This window comes from Hibiscus syriacus, unplaced genomic scaffold (assembly GCF_006381635.1).
Source record: "Hibiscus syriacus cultivar Baekdansim isolate YM2019G1 unplaced genomic scaffold, ASM638163v2 tig00002237_pilon, whole genome shotgun sequence".
Classification (NCBI taxonomy): Eukaryota; Viridiplantae; Streptophyta; class Magnoliopsida; order Malvales; family Malvaceae; genus Hibiscus; species Hibiscus syriacus.
In genome coordinates, this window is record NW_024061918.1 from 16,707,832 (window position 1) to 16,729,894 (window position 22,063).

General features: G+C 30.1%; 1 protein-coding gene across 1 annotated transcript; it reads right to left on the bottom strand.

The window, feature by feature from the left end:
- Positions 1 to 511: 511 nt before the first annotated feature.
- LOC120143178 (oxalate--CoA ligase-like) lies at positions 512 to 21,816 on the bottom strand. The gene is made up of 5 exons (XM_039157572.1): positions 21,775 to 21,816; positions 14,337 to 14,341; positions 2,624 to 2,825; positions 964 to 2,112; positions 512 to 782 (listed from the first exon to the last, which is right to left on the bottom strand). Exons 3-5 carry the CDS (start codon positions 2,822 to 2,824, stop codon positions 564 to 566), a joined length of 1,569 nt encoding a protein of 522 aa, XP_039013503.1. The 5' UTR covers position 2,825; positions 14,337 to 14,341; positions 21,775 to 21,816; the 3' UTR covers positions 512 to 563.
- Positions 21,817 to 22,063: the final 247 nt, after the last annotated feature.

Below are 22,063 nucleotides of genomic sequence, written 5' to 3' on the forward strand. Positions count from 1 at the left end.
AAATATGAATTTAAAAAAATTTAAAAATTTAAATACTAAAATAAACTAAAATTAATAATTTAAATACTAAATACGAAATTTTACTAAGACATACCTCGAAAGTACAACTACCCATCAGATAGTCCAGATTTTCACATCATCAACTCTCCTTTGCAGTTTGTCTCTATCTGCCTATGTAATATAAATGGTCTACTTTTTTTCTAACATATGATTATGAAACGTATGGCCGCTAGAAAGATATAAATATATGACAAATGGCACTAAGATCCCGTTATAAAATATAAATGTTGTGGTTCTTACCAAGCAGACAAAAGAACCTGACCCCTTGTGCACAGATGCCACCATTCTGGGTACTTGGAGATTATTTAAGATTTAATTCAATTCTTTGAAATATGTATTCTTCGTGTTGACTGATGAAGCTAGACGGGTGTTGTATTAAAGAATATTATTGATAAAGTTTGAAATAATTTCAAATGGGTACTACATGTCTGCTTTAATAATAAGCTTAAAAAAGGAAAGTTTAGTTGCAGCGGGCAAAGGTCCAAAGCTGTGGGTGCTGTAATTTAAGCTCCAAATTTGGGAACTTTAGCGGCGGACACTTGAGCTAAGAAATGCTCTGCCACAATCCTCCGCTGGATTTTGCCGGTCGCTGTCTTTGGCAGAAAATCAGTGATGAATACCTTTTTGGGAACCTTGAAGCTCGCTAGATTCTTTTTGCAATACTCGGTCACATCTACCTCTTCCAAGCTTACTCCTTCCCTTGGAATCACCGCACAATTTATCTAACATCAACATATACAGACCAAGAACAAATCAAAACCCCAACTTGGAAGATTATTTTCTTTTAAATTCTGGATTTAACAAGTTATATCTATATCATTCAAATAACTGTGTTTATATTATGTGTATAAGTTATCTATGACTAATATCAAAACCTTGAATTTGTATGAATGCTTTTCTTACCTCTTCACCATATTTTTCATCAGGCACGCCAAAGGCGACCGCCTGTGCTACATCGGGTTGACCCAATAGCACAGCGTCTACCTCAATCGGAGAAATCTTCTCACCTCCACGGTTGATTAGCTCCTTGATCCGACCCACAAGGTGCAAGTATCCATCCGAATCTAAATACCCGATATCCCCGGTGTGGAACCAACCGAATTGGAATGCTGATTTGTTGGCCTCGGGATTGTTCTTATATCCCTTGGTCACGTTCAATCCCCTAATGCAAACCTCTCCATTGGAATTAGACAGCTGAACCTCCCCTTGTTCATTCAAAATCGCCATTTCTTGACCGACTGGCTTCCCGACTGACCCGGCCTTATGTGGGCCGCTGCTCGGTAAGGGGTTCGTAGCCATGAGATGGGAAGCCTCGGTCATGGCGTAAGCCTCAAGTACTGGTGCGCCGAACGCCACCTCTAGTCGCTTCAATATACTCGGCGCTAAAGACGCGCTGCAACTCCTGATGAACCTTAACTTCGGGTACTCCTTCTCGGGCTTTCTTTCGTGGCGGTCCAATATGATCTGGTGTATCGTGGGGACAGCAGTGTACCATGTTGCATTGTATTTAATCATGTCCGTCCAAAATGTCGATGCTGAAAATCTACCTGCGGTCGGTAGGGTAACGACGGCTCCAGAAACGAGGGAACTCAGTAAGCCGGCCAGCAAACCATGGACGTGGAACAACGGGAGCACGATGACAGTCGAGTCTGATTCGGTGAGTTCGTAAATCGATTTGATGTTCAAAACCGAGGTCCCCAGATTGAGCTGAGTCAAGGGGACACCCTTGGGACGACTGGTGGTTCCGGAAGTGTGGAGGAAGAGAGCCACGTCAGCAGGGTCGTTTACGAGTTGGTGGATCGAGTCAAGATTTGAGTCGGGGTTGGAGGAGAGAGTGATTTTAGAACGTTCATCCTTGAGGGTGGCGGATACGAGGGGGATATTCAACTTGGAAGCCGCCGCTTCAGCCGCCTTGATGCCTTCGGCGGGGATTAATAAAAGCTTCGATTCTGAATCGGAAAGGTAGAATTCGAACTCCTCGGCCGTGTATGCTGGATTTAACGGCGCCGCTGTTGCTCGGCACCGGATTACAGCCAAGAACATTATCACAAGCTATAACAAAGACAAAAAAAAATTATTATTTGATTAATTATACAAGAATTAAACAAGGCAATCTCTTATTGGCAGCTCAGTATGTGATGTAAAGCCAAACAAGGGGAGAAAAACGCAAAACCACAAACGCAAAAAGAAAATTATATAAAAAACAACTTTTAAACCTAAAAGACAAATGACATTTTTCATAAGAGTTTGCTTTGTTTGATTACAAATGAAGAAATCGAAAGAAAATAAGACAAACAGCTTAATACGTAAAATAATTAATTTTAAAATATAAAATGTTTATGTTTTACTTTATTTTTTATGGCTTTCTTGGTCCGTATTTTCTCATAGACCAAACAGGATCCGATTCGAATTAATTTTAAAATATAAAATGTTTATGTTTTACTTTATTTTTTATGGTTTTCTTGGTCCGTATTTTCTCATAGACCAAACAGAATCCGATTCGAATGATTCAACCAAAGGTTCAACGGATTGAAACGTAAAAAGAAAAAGAAAGTACAGATACCTCGACGGTGTTGGGAAAAGTAAGAGCAACGACATCGCCGGGGAGGATGCCGGAGGTGACGAGGAGAGAGGCGGCGTGATCGATGAGGCGTTGTAATTGAGCATGCGTTAAATCGAATTTACCGGAAACAGATAAAGCTCTCCGGTTGGGGAAGTCCGTGGCAGCCTTGTTCAGTAATCCTGTCAAAGTTACAGTTTCCATCGGATCAACCAGAAAAAAGGAAATAAAGATAATGATTTTGTTTTAAGAAAGATGATAGCCTGGGTTGGGGGACTTGGAGAAAGAGGGGACAAATATAAAGGGTTGGAGGAAGAGATTCGGTGCGGTGGAGGTCGGGAGCAGGGAAGGTGGGATGCGCCACTTGGCCAAGGTTGACGAGTCACATTACGTCTGCCAGTGAGAGGTGCGCCTCCTTTTTAGTTTTTTCTTTTTTATTTTGGTTCCTCCGTCTTACGTGGAACTAGGAAACAGGGTCAGAAAATACATTACGCCCATACATTCAATTTTGACGGTAAACGAGACCCGTTTTTATTTTATTCAACTCTTGAATATTTTTTAATAAAATTAATCTACTTAAAATATAACATATATATTACGATTGCATCAAATATTTTGTTTTTTTCAGTTCAAAATATTTTTTGTCAATTTTGTTTAAGAAAACATATTCCTCTATACTTTCTATAATTTTCAAAACTTTTAAAAGTAATTACATAAAAAAATAAAATATATAACATTATTATTCACTAAACGTTAAATAATTAAAATTATTATCGTGTTCATCGATTAGTTCAGTTTGACAAAAAGTTAAAAATTCATAGATAAAAATATAAAAGAAATGAAAACATTTTCTTTTAGGAAAAATCGAATGACAAAAAATGTTATTAAACCTATTAATTATAGGGTAAAGTATATAAATTATTCCCGACTATAGGACACTATTTTATTAACTGTTTCGATTATTAAAAGTTAACAAATAGTTCTCTAATTATAAAGTGTTGTTTTATTGAGTCCATCGATTATTAAAAGTTATAAAATGATCACTCGACTATTTTTTATGTTCCAAACTCGTCCTTTTCCGTTAAAAATTATGTTCCAAATTTATTATGTTAAGCTGGACATAACATGATGAGTATGATATGATAATAATTTGATATTTAGAAATCAAATTTTATCATATCATAGTCAATAGGTTAACGTTCAATATAGAATACCATCAATTTTTTTACAGAAAAATACAAGTTTGGAACATAATGAATAGTTGAGTTATATCCTATACTCAAGGGATCATTTGTGTAATTTACCCTTAATTATATGAAATAGTAATTAAGATATGAAATTGAATTTGATTAAATATTATTATTTAACTAAGTTATAATGAATTAGATGAAAATTTTAAATTAATATCATATTATTCAAATAAAATCACCCATATAATTAACTAACGGAAGTTATTATTTTGATTATTTTTCAAACATATAATGAGTTTCTTCTTATAGTGCATGAACTGTACAGTATTTTTACCTAATAAATTATATAAAATTAATTCTGAATATTTTATTGATCTAGAAACCTTTACAAAAATGATATTTTTAATATATATCCTCTGCATTTTTTATATTAATATGTCAAAAACTATTGAACTTTGTGTCTTTCAACAAGGATGAGCTTTCGATCGAGTCGACTTGAATAAAAAAAACTTTGAGTTATTCGAGTTGACGAATCTTATTTTACAACTCGAAGTTGACTTGAATTTTTTTTGAGTAGAGTCGAACTTTCGATTTCTGCTTAAATTTAATTGTAAATTTTTATAATATTATTTGATTCCAGTTTAAATATTTTTATAACCATATAAAATACATATATATTTTTCCATTTTTTTCATATGTGATATATATATATCATACAAATTCGAGATACTCGACTCAAACTTAAAAATCAATCTACTAATTACTAAAACTTTCAAGTTATTCGAGTTGTATTTTACAACTCGGTTTGAACTTGAAATTTTTTTCAGTCAAATCGAGTTTATGAAATTACAACTTGAAGTCAATTCGAGTTAATTTTTCTCAAGTTGAATCAAGTAAAAAAATTAAATTTTCAAATAGAATCGAATTTTGGTAACCCTATTTTCGACAACAATCAATGGGGAAACTGACATATGAATATGGGTATTGTGAACCAAGCATTTATTTATTTATTAATCTGATTAAAGCATTTAAAGTTTTGAAAATGAACAATGTAATCATAGGATATTAATAATTATTAATTAAACAAAAAAAAGGAAAAAGGAAAGCAAAATAAGATCCTACTACGTGTAATTTCTATATATAAATAGCAGAACAATAAAACAATATTAATAGCTGGATTACCTTGCCTCCTCGCCCAAGCAATGCCTTTTGCTGCTTAAATTCGTTTTAGCGTTCTTGATTTTCCATAAAACTAAATGCATTATTTTCGAACCTAATTAAGTTGCTTAATCAATACAATAGATAAAGCAAAATTTATGGCCCCAAATCATTTTTCCTTTAATTGATGGACTATTTTAACCTAATGAAAGTGGACCTACTCACGTAATAATGTGATTTGTATAAATCATTCAAAATAATTATATGATTTATATCATGTCGTTTAAAATAATGATGTGATATATATCATTAAAAGTATCGATACGGTATATATCACATCATCTAAAATGATGACGTGATATATGTCATGTTAGTAATTAAATATATAAAAAAAATTAAATTATAATTATATACGTTGAATGTCAGTTAATTAATGATTTTTATCCTATAAAATCTATTTTAACCAAAAATAAAAATATTCGAGACTAAAATACTCTAAAGAAAAAGATAAAAAAAATAAAGTAACTATCTATAGAAAGTGATTTTTTAACAATACCTACATAATCATGTAAGGTGTCGAATGTTTACAAATTTACTTTTTATTTTATAAATGAAAGTGGTTTTAAGGTTGTGTTTAGAGCTCTCTCTTTTGCAAAGATTGTTGGGATTTATACGCAGCTCATTCGTGATAATTGTAAACAATTTATGAATTGCACTGGTTTTTTTATGTGCGTAGAGATGTGAATCGAGTGGTTCATACACTAGTGAAGAGAGCACTAGATTCAAATACTTCCTTTTTTCTTTGGAACAAATTATCCCGAGTTTCTTGATACTGATGTAAAGAATGTTATGTTTCCAGATTAATGAATGCTTTTGAGTACTTTCCCCCTTATAGGACCACAATTTTATGAAAGAGTTTTTAACGAGATCCATTTAAATTAAAAAAAAGATGTTAAAAGATTGTTGAATATTTCCAATTAATTATTATTTTTTTTTTTTGCAAAGTATAAACTTAAACGTGTTTTTGGCCAACTGTACACTAGTTTTGAGGATGTAAAATAATATATAGGAAAACCAATTCATGAAGGTCAAGCCAGCCTTTTCTTTGTCATCTTTGCTTGAATAGCAAGGTAATTCAACCAATCTTAAGAATTTGTCTGCCAAATCACGTGATATATTATTTCATGAATTTAGCCTATTTTAGATCAAACATTATTAAGTGGTTTCATAATTATGATGTTTTATGAATTATGTGTAGACATTCGACTTAGTAGTCGAATCATAATATGATAAATTATAAAATCATTCCTAATTAAGAATAATATGTATAAGCGATCATATAGGACTATAAAAGTATCAAATTTTAAGGAAAATGTCGTAAGACATTTAGTAATTACGTGTCAAGTCGTAGTAATATACTGAATTACAATTGGTTCCATTGGGGGCTCTCTGTCTTGCATAATCCCCCTGCTGCGATCTCCCCGTTTCTCCAGAACGACAACAGGCTCAATTTGGTAGCCTCAAACTCTGCTAGATTTTAACATTTATTTGTATCCCTTGTTTTTTTAGCATATATATATATATTTATATTTACACTGAATTACCTTTGGATGGATGAAATGATTAAAAATATTTGGTTATAATTAGGGATGACATAGGGTATAATTTCAAGGATTCTATATCGCATTTGCTCTAATTGGACAGGAGATTGGTGTAAATTTAGTGGATAGACAGGAGATTGGTGTAAATTTAGTAGATAGTGGACGGATGTGAATGTAAAAGTCATATCTGCCGTGGGTAGTAGAAAGGTAATGAGTTTAAAACCTTACTCGCCTTGCATCCACTCGCCCACTGTATAAATTTTAGACCATTATGAATTGGGTCAATTACCCCATTCATACATGAAGTATATCAAATTCTCAGTTTCATACATAATATTTTAAAATTATCTATTTCATACATGATATTTTCTGTTGTTAACGGATTTACTCACTTCCATCATGGAAAGTAACATGAAACTCTGTGACCACTGATAAAATGACACGTGTCACTTTATAAAAATATTTTTAAAATTTTTATTTAAAAAAACCCCATTTCATCATAAAGGAAAATGATTTTTTTTTAAAAAAAATAAAAATATACTTTTTAAAGTGTCATGTGTCATTTTGTCATTGGTCATAGGGTTCCACATGGGCAACTGTGGATTTGACAATGTATGTGTGTTGGCGGATGTGGATTTAAAATATTTACCCATCATGAGTGCTGGGTATGTGGTGGTGGGTACGAAAATATTAGGTGGGTATGGGGATAGGGAAGGGGTATCCGCACCTGCTTGCCCGTCTGTCATCCCTGGTTATAATACTTGATAAAGAAAAGGCTTAATACCAAAATAAGTGCCCAAAATATACATTGATTCTCGAATAGGTGCCTAAACTATTTTTTGACCCTTCTAGATGCATAATCTTACAAACGTCACCCATTTAGGTGTTCAGGCTGTCAACGACATTAATTTCCCTCGTTAAGTAACACGTATTACAATCTAGTGATTTTAAAATTTATTTTTTTAAAAAAATTATTATATTTATAAAAAAACCCTAATTTCTCTTAGATTATAAAAAGCCCCAAAGTACCTAAAACCCCAAATCTTATTCTTAACTCGCCGCCACCGCCACTGCCCTTTCTGGCCACGACCATCATCACCGACGTAGTCCCTGCCATCATCCTAGTCATACGTCGTCATAGCTGTTACCCAATTGGCCGTCGAGAACTCGTGGGATCACGATTTTCATCATAGGGTTCACAAGGTATAAAATGTTAATTCACCGTTGATCGGCCTTCGATCGGTCACGATTTCATGGGGGGTTTTGGTCGTTGGGGGAGATGAGGTTGGGTAGAGCTTTGTCGACGGCAAAGGGCGACGACTGGCTTGGGTTTAAAGTTGAAATGAAGGTTTTCAAAGTTTTGGGGTTATTTCAAAATGTTTATGTTTTTCTTTTAAAAATATATAATTTTAAGTTTTTAAATTTTTAATAAAATTTTTAAAAGCACCAGATTGTGACACGTGTCACTTAATGGGAAAATTAACGTCGTTGATGACCCGAACACCTAAATGGGTAATATTTATAACATTAAGCACTTGGATGAGTCAAAAAATAGTTTAGGCACCTATTTGAAAAAATTTTGATATTAAGTCTAAAGAAAATCACCCATTGTGAGGAAAACACTGTAGGACTTTGATAATTAATTAAATATTTCTCTCATAAGTTACAAAATGTCTTATATTTCTCTCATAAGTTACAAAATGTCTTATATAATCCCCTTTTGCAATTTTTTTTAAATGCCCTTATGGGGCTTGTCTCGATATTTTAAATAATGAAACATTTTTTTATCTTTTCTAAATTGATAGATAATCATAATTAATTTTCTTAGATTCTCTTTTCTATGATTTCACCTGAATAAATGTTAATATCGAACATTTTAAAGAAACTATAATATTTCTTTATTTCAATCAGAGAGAGAGGAATGATGAAGGCTCTAGAAATGTTTTATTCATAAAAAAAATAATAAAATATTATATTTGTTTAGAAAAATCTGATTAAATGTGTTTCGTCTGGCTTTGGTCATGACATTTCTTTACTCCAGTTAAATTTAGAAAGATATTTTAACGAGATCATGACCATAGTTGTTGTCTTTGTATGTTTAGCGATATTATTAATAACATACAAGGCACCTTTGCTATTCAAAAAAAAATTACCCCTCCAAAAAAATGACATTCATTTTTCTTCTTCAAAATGTCATTCATTCATTTATGAAAGGATCCTTTAAACTTGAATTTGTGACTATTTCCATTGCAAGACAGCAATATAATTAATTAGGTGATTATTTAAAATATTGTTAATATATATATATAATTATTTATAAAATATAATTGATTAGGGATCCTTTTATATTTTATAAAATATTTATATAAGGGAAAATGAATTGTGATTATTTCCGTGGCTATTTTATAATATTTTTAAATTTAATTATAATCTTATCTCTTTATGGTATTAGATGGAGAGTTACCTTCTTCTAACTCATATTCAAATAATATTTCTTTAAAACTTGAAGGTAATTAAATATTTTGACTAAGGTTTCGGGGTTTTGACGTTCTTTTGTAGACTTTCTAATATTTGTTTTTGAGTTTTTATGTTTTATGTTTTATCTTTTATTTTCTTTATTTTTTTTTATGAATTTGTGATGTTATTAATAGTTAAAAAATTCCACAGCGCACATCGCATACCGCAACATACCACTAGTTAAATTATCTTTATTAAGTAAATATTAAAAGGGCAAATTACACGTTTTGTACCTAAATTATCTCTTAAATTTTATTTTAGTATCTAAACTCTATTTTTTTAAATTATTATCATCAATGCTTATGTGGATGGCATGTCAATTTTTTTTTAATTATCACATAACCTTTTTCTTTACTCATCAGCATTATTTAACTAATTTTATTCAACCAATTAGAAATCATTCTTGCTCTTAGTATGAATTGAAATTGGGTCTCTTACATAAGAAACAAATTACTCAAACATTGAGCTAAGCTAGTTATTTAGGTAAATTTGACCAAATTTTGCATTTAACATATATAAAGGTATCACCACAAAATAATATTTTTCAATAATTGTAAGATTCAAATATGAGACATTTTAAATTAATGACCGAAAGTTTAGTCACTCAACTATAGTGTGAATTTTTATTATACCAAACTTAATACTTATATCATTCTTAAATAAAAAACTAAAATTTCATTTTATTTATAAATAAAAAATAACAAAAATAATTTATATATTTTCATAAAAACTATATGAAATCATTATAAAAAATATATTTATAATATTATAAAAACATTTATTTAATTTTTAAAATCAAATTACTTATTTATATAAAATAATATTATTTTAAAATTATCTATTTAACTTTAAATAATTTAAAATTTATGGTAAATTGTACGTTTAGTATCCAACTATCACTTTGATTTAGTATAATATCATTTTAAATTAAATAGATAATTTAAAAATAAAATCATTTCAAATAAATAATTAATATTATTTCAAATAAATAAATAATATATTTTTCATAAAAACTATATGAAATCATTATAAAAAGTATATTTATAATATTATAAAAACATTTATTTAATTTTTAAAATCAAATTAATTATTTATATAAAATAATATTATTTTAAAATTATCTATTTAACTTTAAATAATTTAAAATTTATGGTAAATTGTACGTTTAGTATCCAACTATCACTTTGATTTAGTATAATATCATTTCAAATTAAATAGATAATTTAAAAATAAAATCATTTCAAATAAATAATTAATATTATTTCAAATAAATAAATAATATAGTTTCAAAAATAAAATAAATATTTAAAAATATTATAAATACATTTTTAGAATAATTTAATATAAATTTTATAAATATATATAAAAATAATTATTTTTTTATTTCCAAATAAAATGAAAATAATTCTTTAATTTAATAATGATATAATTAAGTATTTAATTTGATATAATAAAAGTATTTAGTTTGATATAATAAAAATAGTTTTGCATTATAGTTGAATTACTAAGCTTTCAATCATTAATTTAAAGTGTCATATATTCAAATTTTATAGTCATCGAAAAATATTTATTTTGTGATGATACTATTATATAAGTTAAAAACAAAATGTGGTGAATTTAACTTAAATATTAAATTAATTCAATAGTTGAGAGCCTTGCATAACATGTAAGAGGCTTAGGTTCAATCCAAGCTTAAAAGCAAGAATAATTTCTTTTTATTTTATCCCCATAGTTGATGACACGTGTCATCATTTAATTGATTGAATAAAATTAATTAAAAAATACTGACAGAGAAATAAAAAGGTGAAGTGAAAATTAAAAAATTAAAAAAAAATTCACATGTCATACCACATCAACATTGTTGTTAATGGTTTTGAAAAAAATAAAATTCAACCACTAAAAAGAAATAAAAATGAGAGTGTAAGTACTAAACATATAATTTTCCCTTTTAATATTTATTTAATAAGGATAATTAATTAGTGGTGTCTTTTGTTGTGTCACTTTAGTGGTGTATTGCGGTATACGACGTGCGTTGTATACTCATCCATTAGTAGTTTGTTTAACAATTTCTCAATATCACACTTAGGGGTGTTCAAAATTTCGGCTACTGATTAAACAAACTGGACAAAAAAAATTCAATTAATCAGTCGGTTAATGATTAATGATTTTTTCAAAGTTCGATTATCGGTTAATTCAGTTCAAAATCGGTTAATTAACCGAATTAACTAAATTTTTTAAATATTTAATATATTATTTATATATTAATAGTTTTAGGAGTGTTTAAATTTCGGTTTTCACTGAATCAATCGATCAAATTAACCGAATTAGCCAAAAAGATTAGATATTTAATATATAATATATGTTGTTTAAAATTTCGATCAATTCAGTTAACCAGCTGATTAACTGAACTTTTTTCAGTTCGGTTAATTATTTTTGAAAAATTTTTGATTCGGTTAACGGTTAAAGCAAAAAAAAAACAATTAATGAATTTTTAGAAGTTCGGTTCGATCAGTTAACCGAACCGACCAATTGAACATCTCTAATCACACTCAAGATTACAATAAAAATATAAAAGTACTCCTTATATATTATTTTATTCAATCAAAATTATCCGTGGTTTTTTGTCATATCTTATTTTGTTGATTTTTTCTGTAACTATTTTTTCATATTAGATAAAATTGTATTGTTAATCTATTATAACGAATGAAATCAAAATATAACGTTACACATGATTTTAAAATAATAAAAAAACAATTCAATGACTAAAACATAACAAAATATAACAATTATAATTCTAAATGTGTAGTTTACCTTATTATCTACTATGGTATTGTCTTTTCATAAAATGAAACGTCATATGACTGCATGAAAATACCGCACCTAAAGGAATAGGGCTTGTTTAACGCAGCTTATTAGAAATATCTTGATGAATGACCCCAATGAGTGGCTTGGAGCTATAAGTATGTTTTGAGAAGTAATGACTTTTGGTCTGCGCAACTTAAAATGGGGTGTGATGGACTTTGACGAGGCTTGTGAAGCATAGGGTTGGCATCCCTTATGGCATTCTCTTTGAGCCTAAAGATGCTTCTAATAGGATCTGAGATGCTGTTAGAAATAAGAGTACGAAGGTTCCCTAGCATAGCTTGGTCTGGTTTAGCCTTCATATCTCTAGGCACTCTTTGATTGCTTAGATGACCATTTTAAATAGGTTGCCTACGAGAGATAAGCTTGCTTCTTTTGATATTCATGTAGAGGGAGATGTGTCTTTTGTGGGGGAACACGAGGCAAGGAGTCATGTCTTCTTTGGATGTCCTTTCTCGAAATAGGTATGGGCCACGATTTTGGGAACTTGAGGCCTAAGGCATGGTGTGGGAGATTGGGATTCAAAGCTCTATTGGGCTATCAGTTGGGTTCAAAGGAAATCTCTTCTCTCTGTTTTGCTATAATCTAGATAAATAAAACCCGTATTTACCCAAAAAGAAAAGCTTATATTTTAGGGTTCATTTGTTTCACGAAAAAAAAATCAAAAATTGATTTTGTAAAATGAGTTATATTTTTTTAGAAATATTTATTGAAAATCAGTGTTTGAATGATGTATAAATCATTTTCCACTATTTAATAATTTTTAGAAATTATTTATTGTAAGTATCGAATGCAATAAATAATATTATTTATTAAATAATATTATTTATTAAAAAATATTTTTATTTTTAAAATATTAGAATAAGGTATTTTAATATTATTTATGTCAATATTATTATTAAATTATTATATCTATAATTTTATAAATAAAAATATTAATATTATTATATTTTATTAAAAATAAAATTATTATAAATTATTTATTAAAATAACAATAACATATTATTAATTGTATTAATTACTGATTAAATAATAATATTAAAAATTAAAAATATAATATTAAAATAAAAATATTATATTCTAAAAATTATTAGTAAATATATTTTAAATATTCAATAATTTAATAATATTATTAAAAATTTATATTATTATATATTATAATAATATAATTATAACAATAAAAATATAATATAATATTATTAAGTGTTAAAATCAACTAACACATAGTATAAAATTTTTAGTTTTACACATTTTACGATGGTTGGGTAAGGAGAAATAAAATGTTGAAATAAACTCGTTTTTTTCTAGTGAATATATTTTAATTTTCTACTGTTAATCTCAGCATTTGATTTACTCTCATCCAACGATCCTAAAAAGGTGTAAAACTTTTTAGTTTTATATAGTAATATTAATATAGAAAATAATATTGTTTTGAGTATTTATGTTTTGAAGTGAAAAATTTGTAAAATGACTTACAAAAAATTATACTGTAAGTAATTTTTTAGAAAATGCAAAAGAAATTCTATTAATAAGAAAAATGAATTACATTGGCCATCTATTTTTCACTAAATAAATATTAAAAGTAATGAAATTATTAAAAAAAATCAATTTTAGGGAAAGAAACATCCGTAAATGTATAATAAAGAATTTAGCTCACAGAGCATAGAACCTTAAAACATGGAATATCCAAAATAGATATATTTCAGAACTGTAGCCTCTTGTCTTTTGCTGCTCTGTTTAGTTTCGGGGGTCATTTTCGTTTTTAATTTCTTAAAAAATAGAAAGCACTAAATAGAATGTATTTGGTTATTTAAAAAAAGTAAAAATTAGAAAACATTAAAACTATCCTATAAAATTTAAAATAGTTTTAAATTTAATAAATTAACTTAAATTCACATATATATATATGCATTATTTTTAACAATATTTTATATATGAAAGTCTAATCATAATTAGAGTCTATATAAATATTAGAATTATTTTATTTTATTTTATTTATCATGTTACTTTAGTATAAAAATCAAAATCAAAACGAAACTCCTTTGGGCAAATTGTAATGGGCATTCATTAGCGAAACTAAAACTAATGGGATTTTGGTAGTAAGGAGCGAATGGAGGCTGAGAGGTCCACACGGTTGGTTCAGCGCAGACTGGCGGAACCGACTCCTGAAAATTTTCCTTTCCAACGTAACTTACGTAAGCGCTTACGCAGCACTCTACTGTGCCTTTTCCCCATTTGAAGAGCCGTCGGTGTTTCTACTCACCAATTTATACTCTCCAATTTCCCCTAAACATATCCCAAAAAATAAATACAAAAATAAATTATGGATGAAATCAATCATTCATAATCAAACTTCATTATTATTTGGGTCAAATATTCAAATAATTTTTTTACTATTAAAAGTTATAAAATAATCTTTTTAATATATTGTGTTATTTTGTTTAATTTTCTAACTATTAAAGTTACAAATTGTGTGTATGACTATTTATATGTTCTAAAGTCATCATTTTCCGTTAAAGATTGATAATCGCATGAACTGAACCTTAACATATTGATTGAGATATAATAAAATTATATATATATTATTAATGTCTATTAACAATGGTGTTGTTTTCAAGCATTGATTCAAATGTCATAGTACTTCAAGAACTGACTAGACAATATAATGTAAACAGAGAGTCGATCCATAAAGTATAATTAAAACGATTCTGTGATCTGATTTTATTATATCATAATCTGTAAGTTTACTGATATCTCAAATGAACGTCAATTTTTTAACGAAAAAAATGATGTAGCAGAACATATAATTGTCATGTGGTCATTTTATTATTTTTAATAGCTTAATGACTTAATAAAATAGCATCCAATAGTCAGATGATTATGTGTTTATTTTATCGTTATTATTTTGGATTTTCCATATTAATTGGCTGATGCTATAAAGACTATGAAGTAGATTTGGTATCCCTCCAGTTTGATGAGTCCGCTCCAACTCAGATGGTGCCTCATATATAATACGAGACGCATATGTTTTAATAGCTTCCCCTTTTAAGCTTGGAATATTCACCTTTAGCTATCAAGGTTCGATCCTCTAATAGCATCTCTACATTAATAGTTTGATATGCCAAATTATTTTATCCATTGAAATTTGTAGATTTCATAAATCAACTTAATTGACATTGTCTTGGTATATAAACGATGTAATTGAAAATTAAACCTTAAGCCCGAATCTTTGTACGATTCTTTCAATTTGAGCCAGTTTATTATTCATAACTTAGGTAGACTTTATAAATATTATTTTGATCTTAATTGACATCAAATCTCAAACATCTTTCCTCATAAAAATGATAAAAGTGTTATAGCTTATGTAAATAGGGTTGTAAATGAGACGAGACAGATCATGAGCTATTCGAGTTAATTCGGTCAAAATTTGATAAATACTCAACTTGAATGGACTTGATTCGAGGTCAAACTCGAGCTCGACTTGAGTTCTTAACAAGCCGAAATGAACTACTTAATACTCGACTCGAAAAGCTCGCTCTCAACTCAAAAATATAATATATTAGGATTTTTATAAATAAATTATTAAAAATATTAACATTTATGTGATAATATTTTTTAAAATGCAGTATAAGGTTTTCACGTATTAAAGGTTCAAGTTCGAGTTTGAGCTTTGTTGAACTATATTTTGATATAACAATTAAGACAAAATGTTTTTGGACTTGAATTGAATTTATTCAGAGTTTTCAAAGTTTTCAAAAATAATTCAAAGTCCATAAAAGTGGATTTGAGCATAAAATGATTTTTACGTACAAGAAGTATCGATATTGTTCTTACAGTATCGATACCTCATAAATAGTACCAATACTGTTCATATGGTATCGATACCAAAGGTAATAGAGGTATCGATACTCATTAGGTAGTACCAATACTACCAGCATTACTCATATTCCATAATGCAAAAATGGTACCGATACCCAAAGGGATACCGATATTACTCTACATAGTAGTATCAATACCATAGGCATAGTATCAATACCATCAGGCCCAACGGCTAGTAACGACTAGTCGATTTAAAAATAAAAAAGGTAGTACCGATACTCCCTTTAGGAGTACCGATACCCTCTGTTCTGGGCAGTTTTATTTTGCACGAAAATTTATCTCTAATGGCTAGAAATGACCATAACTTCATTCCAACATATAAATACAAGATCAAGACACTTGAAGAAGGGTTATAACACATATTCAAGCATTCAAACACAAGAGAAGAATTTTTCATTCTTATTTTTCTATTCTCTTGTAAATATTGTGTTTTAATGAGCTTAAATTTGTAAACACCTACCTTGTAAGGGTTTTCTTGTTTACACTATCTTTCCTTTTGTAAAATGGGTTTGATTCTAGTTTAACGAAGTGAAAAACTAGGGAGTGTAAATGTTATCTCTTGATCCTTTAAAAAGAAAGAACAAATTAGTAAATTTGTTAGAAAATCCATAGTGAGGACCTAAGGTAGTGGAGTAGACTTAGTTGACAAGTCGAACCACTATAAATCCTTGTGTCTATTGCTTATCTTCTACTCTCCTTACTCCCTAAACAAAATTTTTATCAATTCACCCCCTTTGCACATTTTTCAGTTGTTTGACTTGAGCCTCTTAAATCCCAACAATTGGTATCAGAGCTTGACTCATTAGAAGGTTTAATCACCTTGAGATGATCCTCGAAGAAGCTCTACCAATTCCCGATGCAACCGAACTTCAACCTCTGGTGCCTATTACATTGAAGATTCACAACGGTCAACAAGCCATCCTACTTAAATGGAGAAAATTATGCATATTGAAAGAATAGGATGATGCTCTTCATTCAAGCCAACGATCTAGGAACTTGGAACTCAATCATGAAGGGTTACTCCACTCCACCAGGTGAGATGGACGATTGGAGTGATGGAGAGAAGAAAACGTTCCAGCTCAATGCTAAGGCTATGTACATCCTCTTTTGTGCATTAGGCCCAGATGAATATGGAAGAGTCTCCTCTTGTTCCAATGCTAAGGAGATATGGAATAAACTCCAAGTCACTCATGAAGGAACCGACAAAGTGAGGGAAACCAAGATAAGTCTTCTTAACTATAGCTACGAGAATTTCAAGATGAAACCCGACGAAGACATCAAAGCTATGACAGATAGATTTTCGGTAATTGTCAATGGTCTAAAAGAATTTGGATAAGTAATCCCTAATGAGAAGCTTATGAGGAAGATGATACACTCTCTTCCAAAGTCTTGGCAATCAAAGAAGACGACGATTATCGAAGCTAAAGATCTAAAGTCTTTCACTTTCGATGAGCTTATTGGTTCTCTACTCACTCATGAGTTGATGGTGAAGGAAGAGGAAGAAGATGAAGAGAAGCAAAACAAGAAAAAAGAGGTAGGAATTGCCTTCAAGTCCACCAATGAGAGCTATCAAGATTCAAATGAAGAGGTGGATGAAGACGATGAAGAAGAAGAAGAGATGACCAAGCTCCTCAAAAAGTTCAAGGGATTCATGACTTCCAAGGAAGTAAAGCATGAATCGACCAAGAAGAAGAGTCCCTTGGTGTGCTTCGAATGTCAAATAACGGGGCATGTTAAGTATGAATGTCCCTCCTAAAGAAGAAGAGATCAAGCAAGAAAAAGACATTTGTGGCGGCTTGGAGTGATGAAGATGACTCCAATGATTCAGATGAAGTAGCCAACCTATGCCTCATGGCCATCGAAAACATTCAATGGTAACTTCTAACTCAAATGAATTTGATTCTTATTCTTTTGACGAGTTACAAGTTGCTTACAATGAGTTGTATTTGGAATTTGATACCATGAATTCCAAATATAAGAAATTAATTTCAAAATTTAAAGTTGAAAATGATTTGATTTTGAAAGCCAAAGTTGATTTTGAAAATCAAAATGGAATTTTGGAAAATGATTTAGAAATTTCAAAAATTAAAATCAATGATTTAGAAAAAGAAAATTTTTGATTTGAAAGTTAAGCTTGAGAGCTTAACAAAAAAATAATTAATTTCTAAAAACAACTCATTATGTCTAAAAATGGCAAAATGCTCACATTGCTATTTTTATGGTCATTTGGAACATACTTGTCCCATAAAGAAAAGCAAATATCTTAAAATTAGACAAGTATGGGTTCCTAAGGGAACAAGGGGCATTGAAACTAACGTTCAAGGATCCAAAGAAATTTGAATACCAAAATCTACTTAAATGTCTCTTGTAGGTGTCTGGCAGTAATGGCGATGAAAATGAAGAAATCAAAATGCTCTAGCCACACTCAAAAAGGAATAGGTAACCTCTAAGCTTAAAAGCTTTTTAATTTTGCATAACTGGTTGCTCATTTGTTTCTTTGGCTACATGAGTTTTGATCTTAAATGGTTATGTTTTGTTTTTCATCTCATGTATGTTAAAAAGGTGTTATGATGAACATTTTAAATTTTTAATGATTTTTTATAATTTTAGTTCATCATAATGAATTTTGGTCAAAATTGGTTTTAAATGCAAATGATATCTCTCTAACAATTGATATCAATTTTTCAAATGCTTTGATTTTATAAATTTTAATTTTTGACCTAAATTTTAAATGATTATGCATGTGGTTTAAAATGCAAATGATATCTCTCTAACAATTGATATCAAAATTTTCAAATGCATAACATTTTAGGAAAACTTTATGCATATGCACTTAATTTCAATTTGGTATTGCATAAAGTATTTTAGACATGGATATATTGAATTTCATGTGCTACTAACATGTATGTTATTCTTTGTTGAAATTCAATTTTATTTGATTTTCAAGCTTTTAAAGTAATTTTTTTTTGTTTGGAATGCAATTTTTGAGGGGGAGTATTGATTTTTCAAATGATTTTATGATAAAATTTAACACTTACTCTCCAAAGTTATTTTAGAACTTTAAAGTTGAATTATTTTTGATATAACAAAAAGGGAGAGAAGTATGAGTTTGAAAAATTCAATTTCTTAATGAAAAGGGGGAGCTGAACATTTTCACATATTTTCCAACAATTAGGGCTGACAATGGATCGGAGATGGGTTGGGAGATGGGTTGGGTGTAGCTTCATCCGCCCCATCACCTGCGGTCCAAATCTCTATCCACACCATCCATCACCCACAAAATATTTCATCCATATCCGCTCCATCCATCATCTGTGGGTGGAGCGGGTGGAGCGGATGAGAAATGGATGATACTATGAACAAAACCTATTTTTACATCCTAAGCTCAAATTCTTCTAACATTCATAGAAACCAAATATTGATACTCAAACATTCATATAAACCAAAACATGAACAATAAATTTTCATCAAATTCAAACAAAAACAAAATGGAACACAATTTATATAGTCTTGTGCACTATGTTTGTGATACATTTTTCAAGTGAATAGATGCATTATGTATAGTCTTGTACACCAAATATAATCTTCAAATCTTCATCAACAAACTATCACTTCTCAAAAGTCCTCTCCATCATAGTATTAATAGGGATAAACCAATATTAAAATTAGACATATTTTCAATGGGATAAAAGTCAGAATTAAGAGAATAAGAATATTTACAATCATCCGTTTATTATTTTTATTATATATATAATATATATATATATATATATATATATATATATATATATATATATATATATAATATATATATGGATGGATGGATATATTAATGGGAGGATGGATGCTGCGGGTGATGGGTCAAAAAAATTTCATCCATATCCGACCCGACCCATCACCCGATCCATCCATCACCCGCCAATCATCCGTTTCACATCGGGTTTTCATCCATTTATTCGGGGCAGGTGGGTGGATAATTCACTCACCCATGGATAATTGCCAGCCCTACCAACAATTGATACATTTTTCATTAAATATTTTATTAAGGGGGAGTTTTGCCAAAAAAGAATTTTTCAAATGTTTTGTTATATCAAAAAGGGGTAGATTGTTGAACCATATTTTGATATAACCATGAAAACAAAATGTTTTTTTGACTTGAATTGAATTTATTCAGAGTTTTCAAAAATAATTCAAAGTCCTTAAAAGTGGATTTGAGCACAAAATGATTTTCACGTACAAGAAGTACCGATACTATTTTTACAATGATTTTCACGTACAAGAAGTACCGATACTATTTTTACAATATCGATACATTATGAACAGTACCGATATTGTTCATATGGTACCTGTCGACAGTCGTTTTCATCCGAGTTTTTATAATTATATATATTATTATATATATATATATATTATTGATATTATGATATTATTATTATTATTATTATTACTATTATTACAATTACAATTATAATATATTATATATTTATTATTATTATTATCATTATTATTTTATTATTACAAATGGAGGTCCATTTACAAGAGTTGACCCAAGAAGCAAATCCAGACCCGGAAGCCCAACAGTAGATCCATGCGTAGATGGCCAAAGAAGCGCAGAACCTGCAGCTAGGGTTTCATCATTTTCTCCAGCCGCCGACGATCTCAACTGTTGGATATGGATGAAGATCAACGGTCCAGATTGAGCCAACAGAAACCCTAGGGTATCATTACCACCCTAGGGCTATTCCGGCCGCCGCCTCCACACGGTCCATTCCGACGCTGCCACGATGTTATCGCCTCAAACAGAAGAATCTAGAAGAGGAATAACAACCGCATACCTCACTACCCTATGGTGAGTTTATTCAAAGTTTTCAAAGTTTTTAAAATTTTCAAAAATAATTCAAAGTCCTTAAAAGTGGATTTGAGCACAAAATGATTTTCACGTATAAGAAGTACCGATACTGTTTTTACAGTATCGATACCTCATGAACAGTACCAATACTATTCATATGGTACCTGTCAACAATTGTTTTCATATGAGTTTTTATAATTATATATATATATATATATATATATATATATATATTGATATTATGATATTATTATTATTACTACTATTACAATTATAATATATTATATATTTATTATTATTATTATTATCATTATTATTTTATTATTACAAATGGAGGTCCATTTACAAGAGTTGACCCAATAAGCAAATCCAGACCCGGAAGCCCAATAGCAGATCTAGGCCCAGATGGCCTAAGAAGCGCACAACCTGCAGCTAGGGTTTCATCATTTTCTCTAGCCACCGAAAATCTTAACCTTTGGATATGGATGAAGATCAACGGTCCAGATTGAGCCAATAGAAACCCTAGGGTATCATTACCACCCTAGGGCTATTCCGGCCACCGCCTCCACACGGTCCATTCCGACGCTGCCATGATGTCACCGCCTCAAACAGAAGAATCTAGAAGAGGAATAACAATCGCACACCTCACTACTCTATGGTGAGTCACCATCGTAGATCTAGTGACTCACCGGGTATATTCATCATTATGAACAACGTTCGAGGCCTATAAAAGGCCATTCATCCTGCAATGAGAAAAAAGGAGGGATGCATCAAGAAAACACAACCAACAATCCACGAAAAAATATAGGAAAATATAGAGAGGAGATCGGGATATCCTTACCATCGTTGGAGCTTCCAAACGTCGCCGGAGAAGTCGACACACTGAAGGTAAAATTTTAGATCTACGTGCATCTATGGGTTTTTAGGGGAAAAGGTCGTCGGATTCGGTTTTAGGTGGAAAAGGGTTTATTTTAGTGTAATTTTATATTTTTCGGCCACCGTGAGTGGTGGCCGACAATGGCTATCAATTCCGGCGAGCAGTGGCCGGTTGGTGGCTAGATTCCCTCCGATGAGGGAATCCTAGAGAGAAGGGAGAGCTTTTCTCTCTAAGAGAGAGAAGTTGAAAGAGAGAAATGAAAGGCTTAAAGCCTTTAGGCCGGTTTTAGCCTATTTATACCCCTTCCCAAACGGTGCGGTTTTAGGGAGGGGGTTTCTGTGTAATTTTGGAAATGAGAAAACTTTGTCCATAGTGCCTATAATTTTTTTTATCTTTTCATTTTAGTCACTAAATGAAGTTCGTACTTTTATGTTTTGGGTTTTTAATTATTGTTTCTTTTAATTTAGTCATTCTATATTTTATGTTATTATTTTAATATTTTAATTGCCT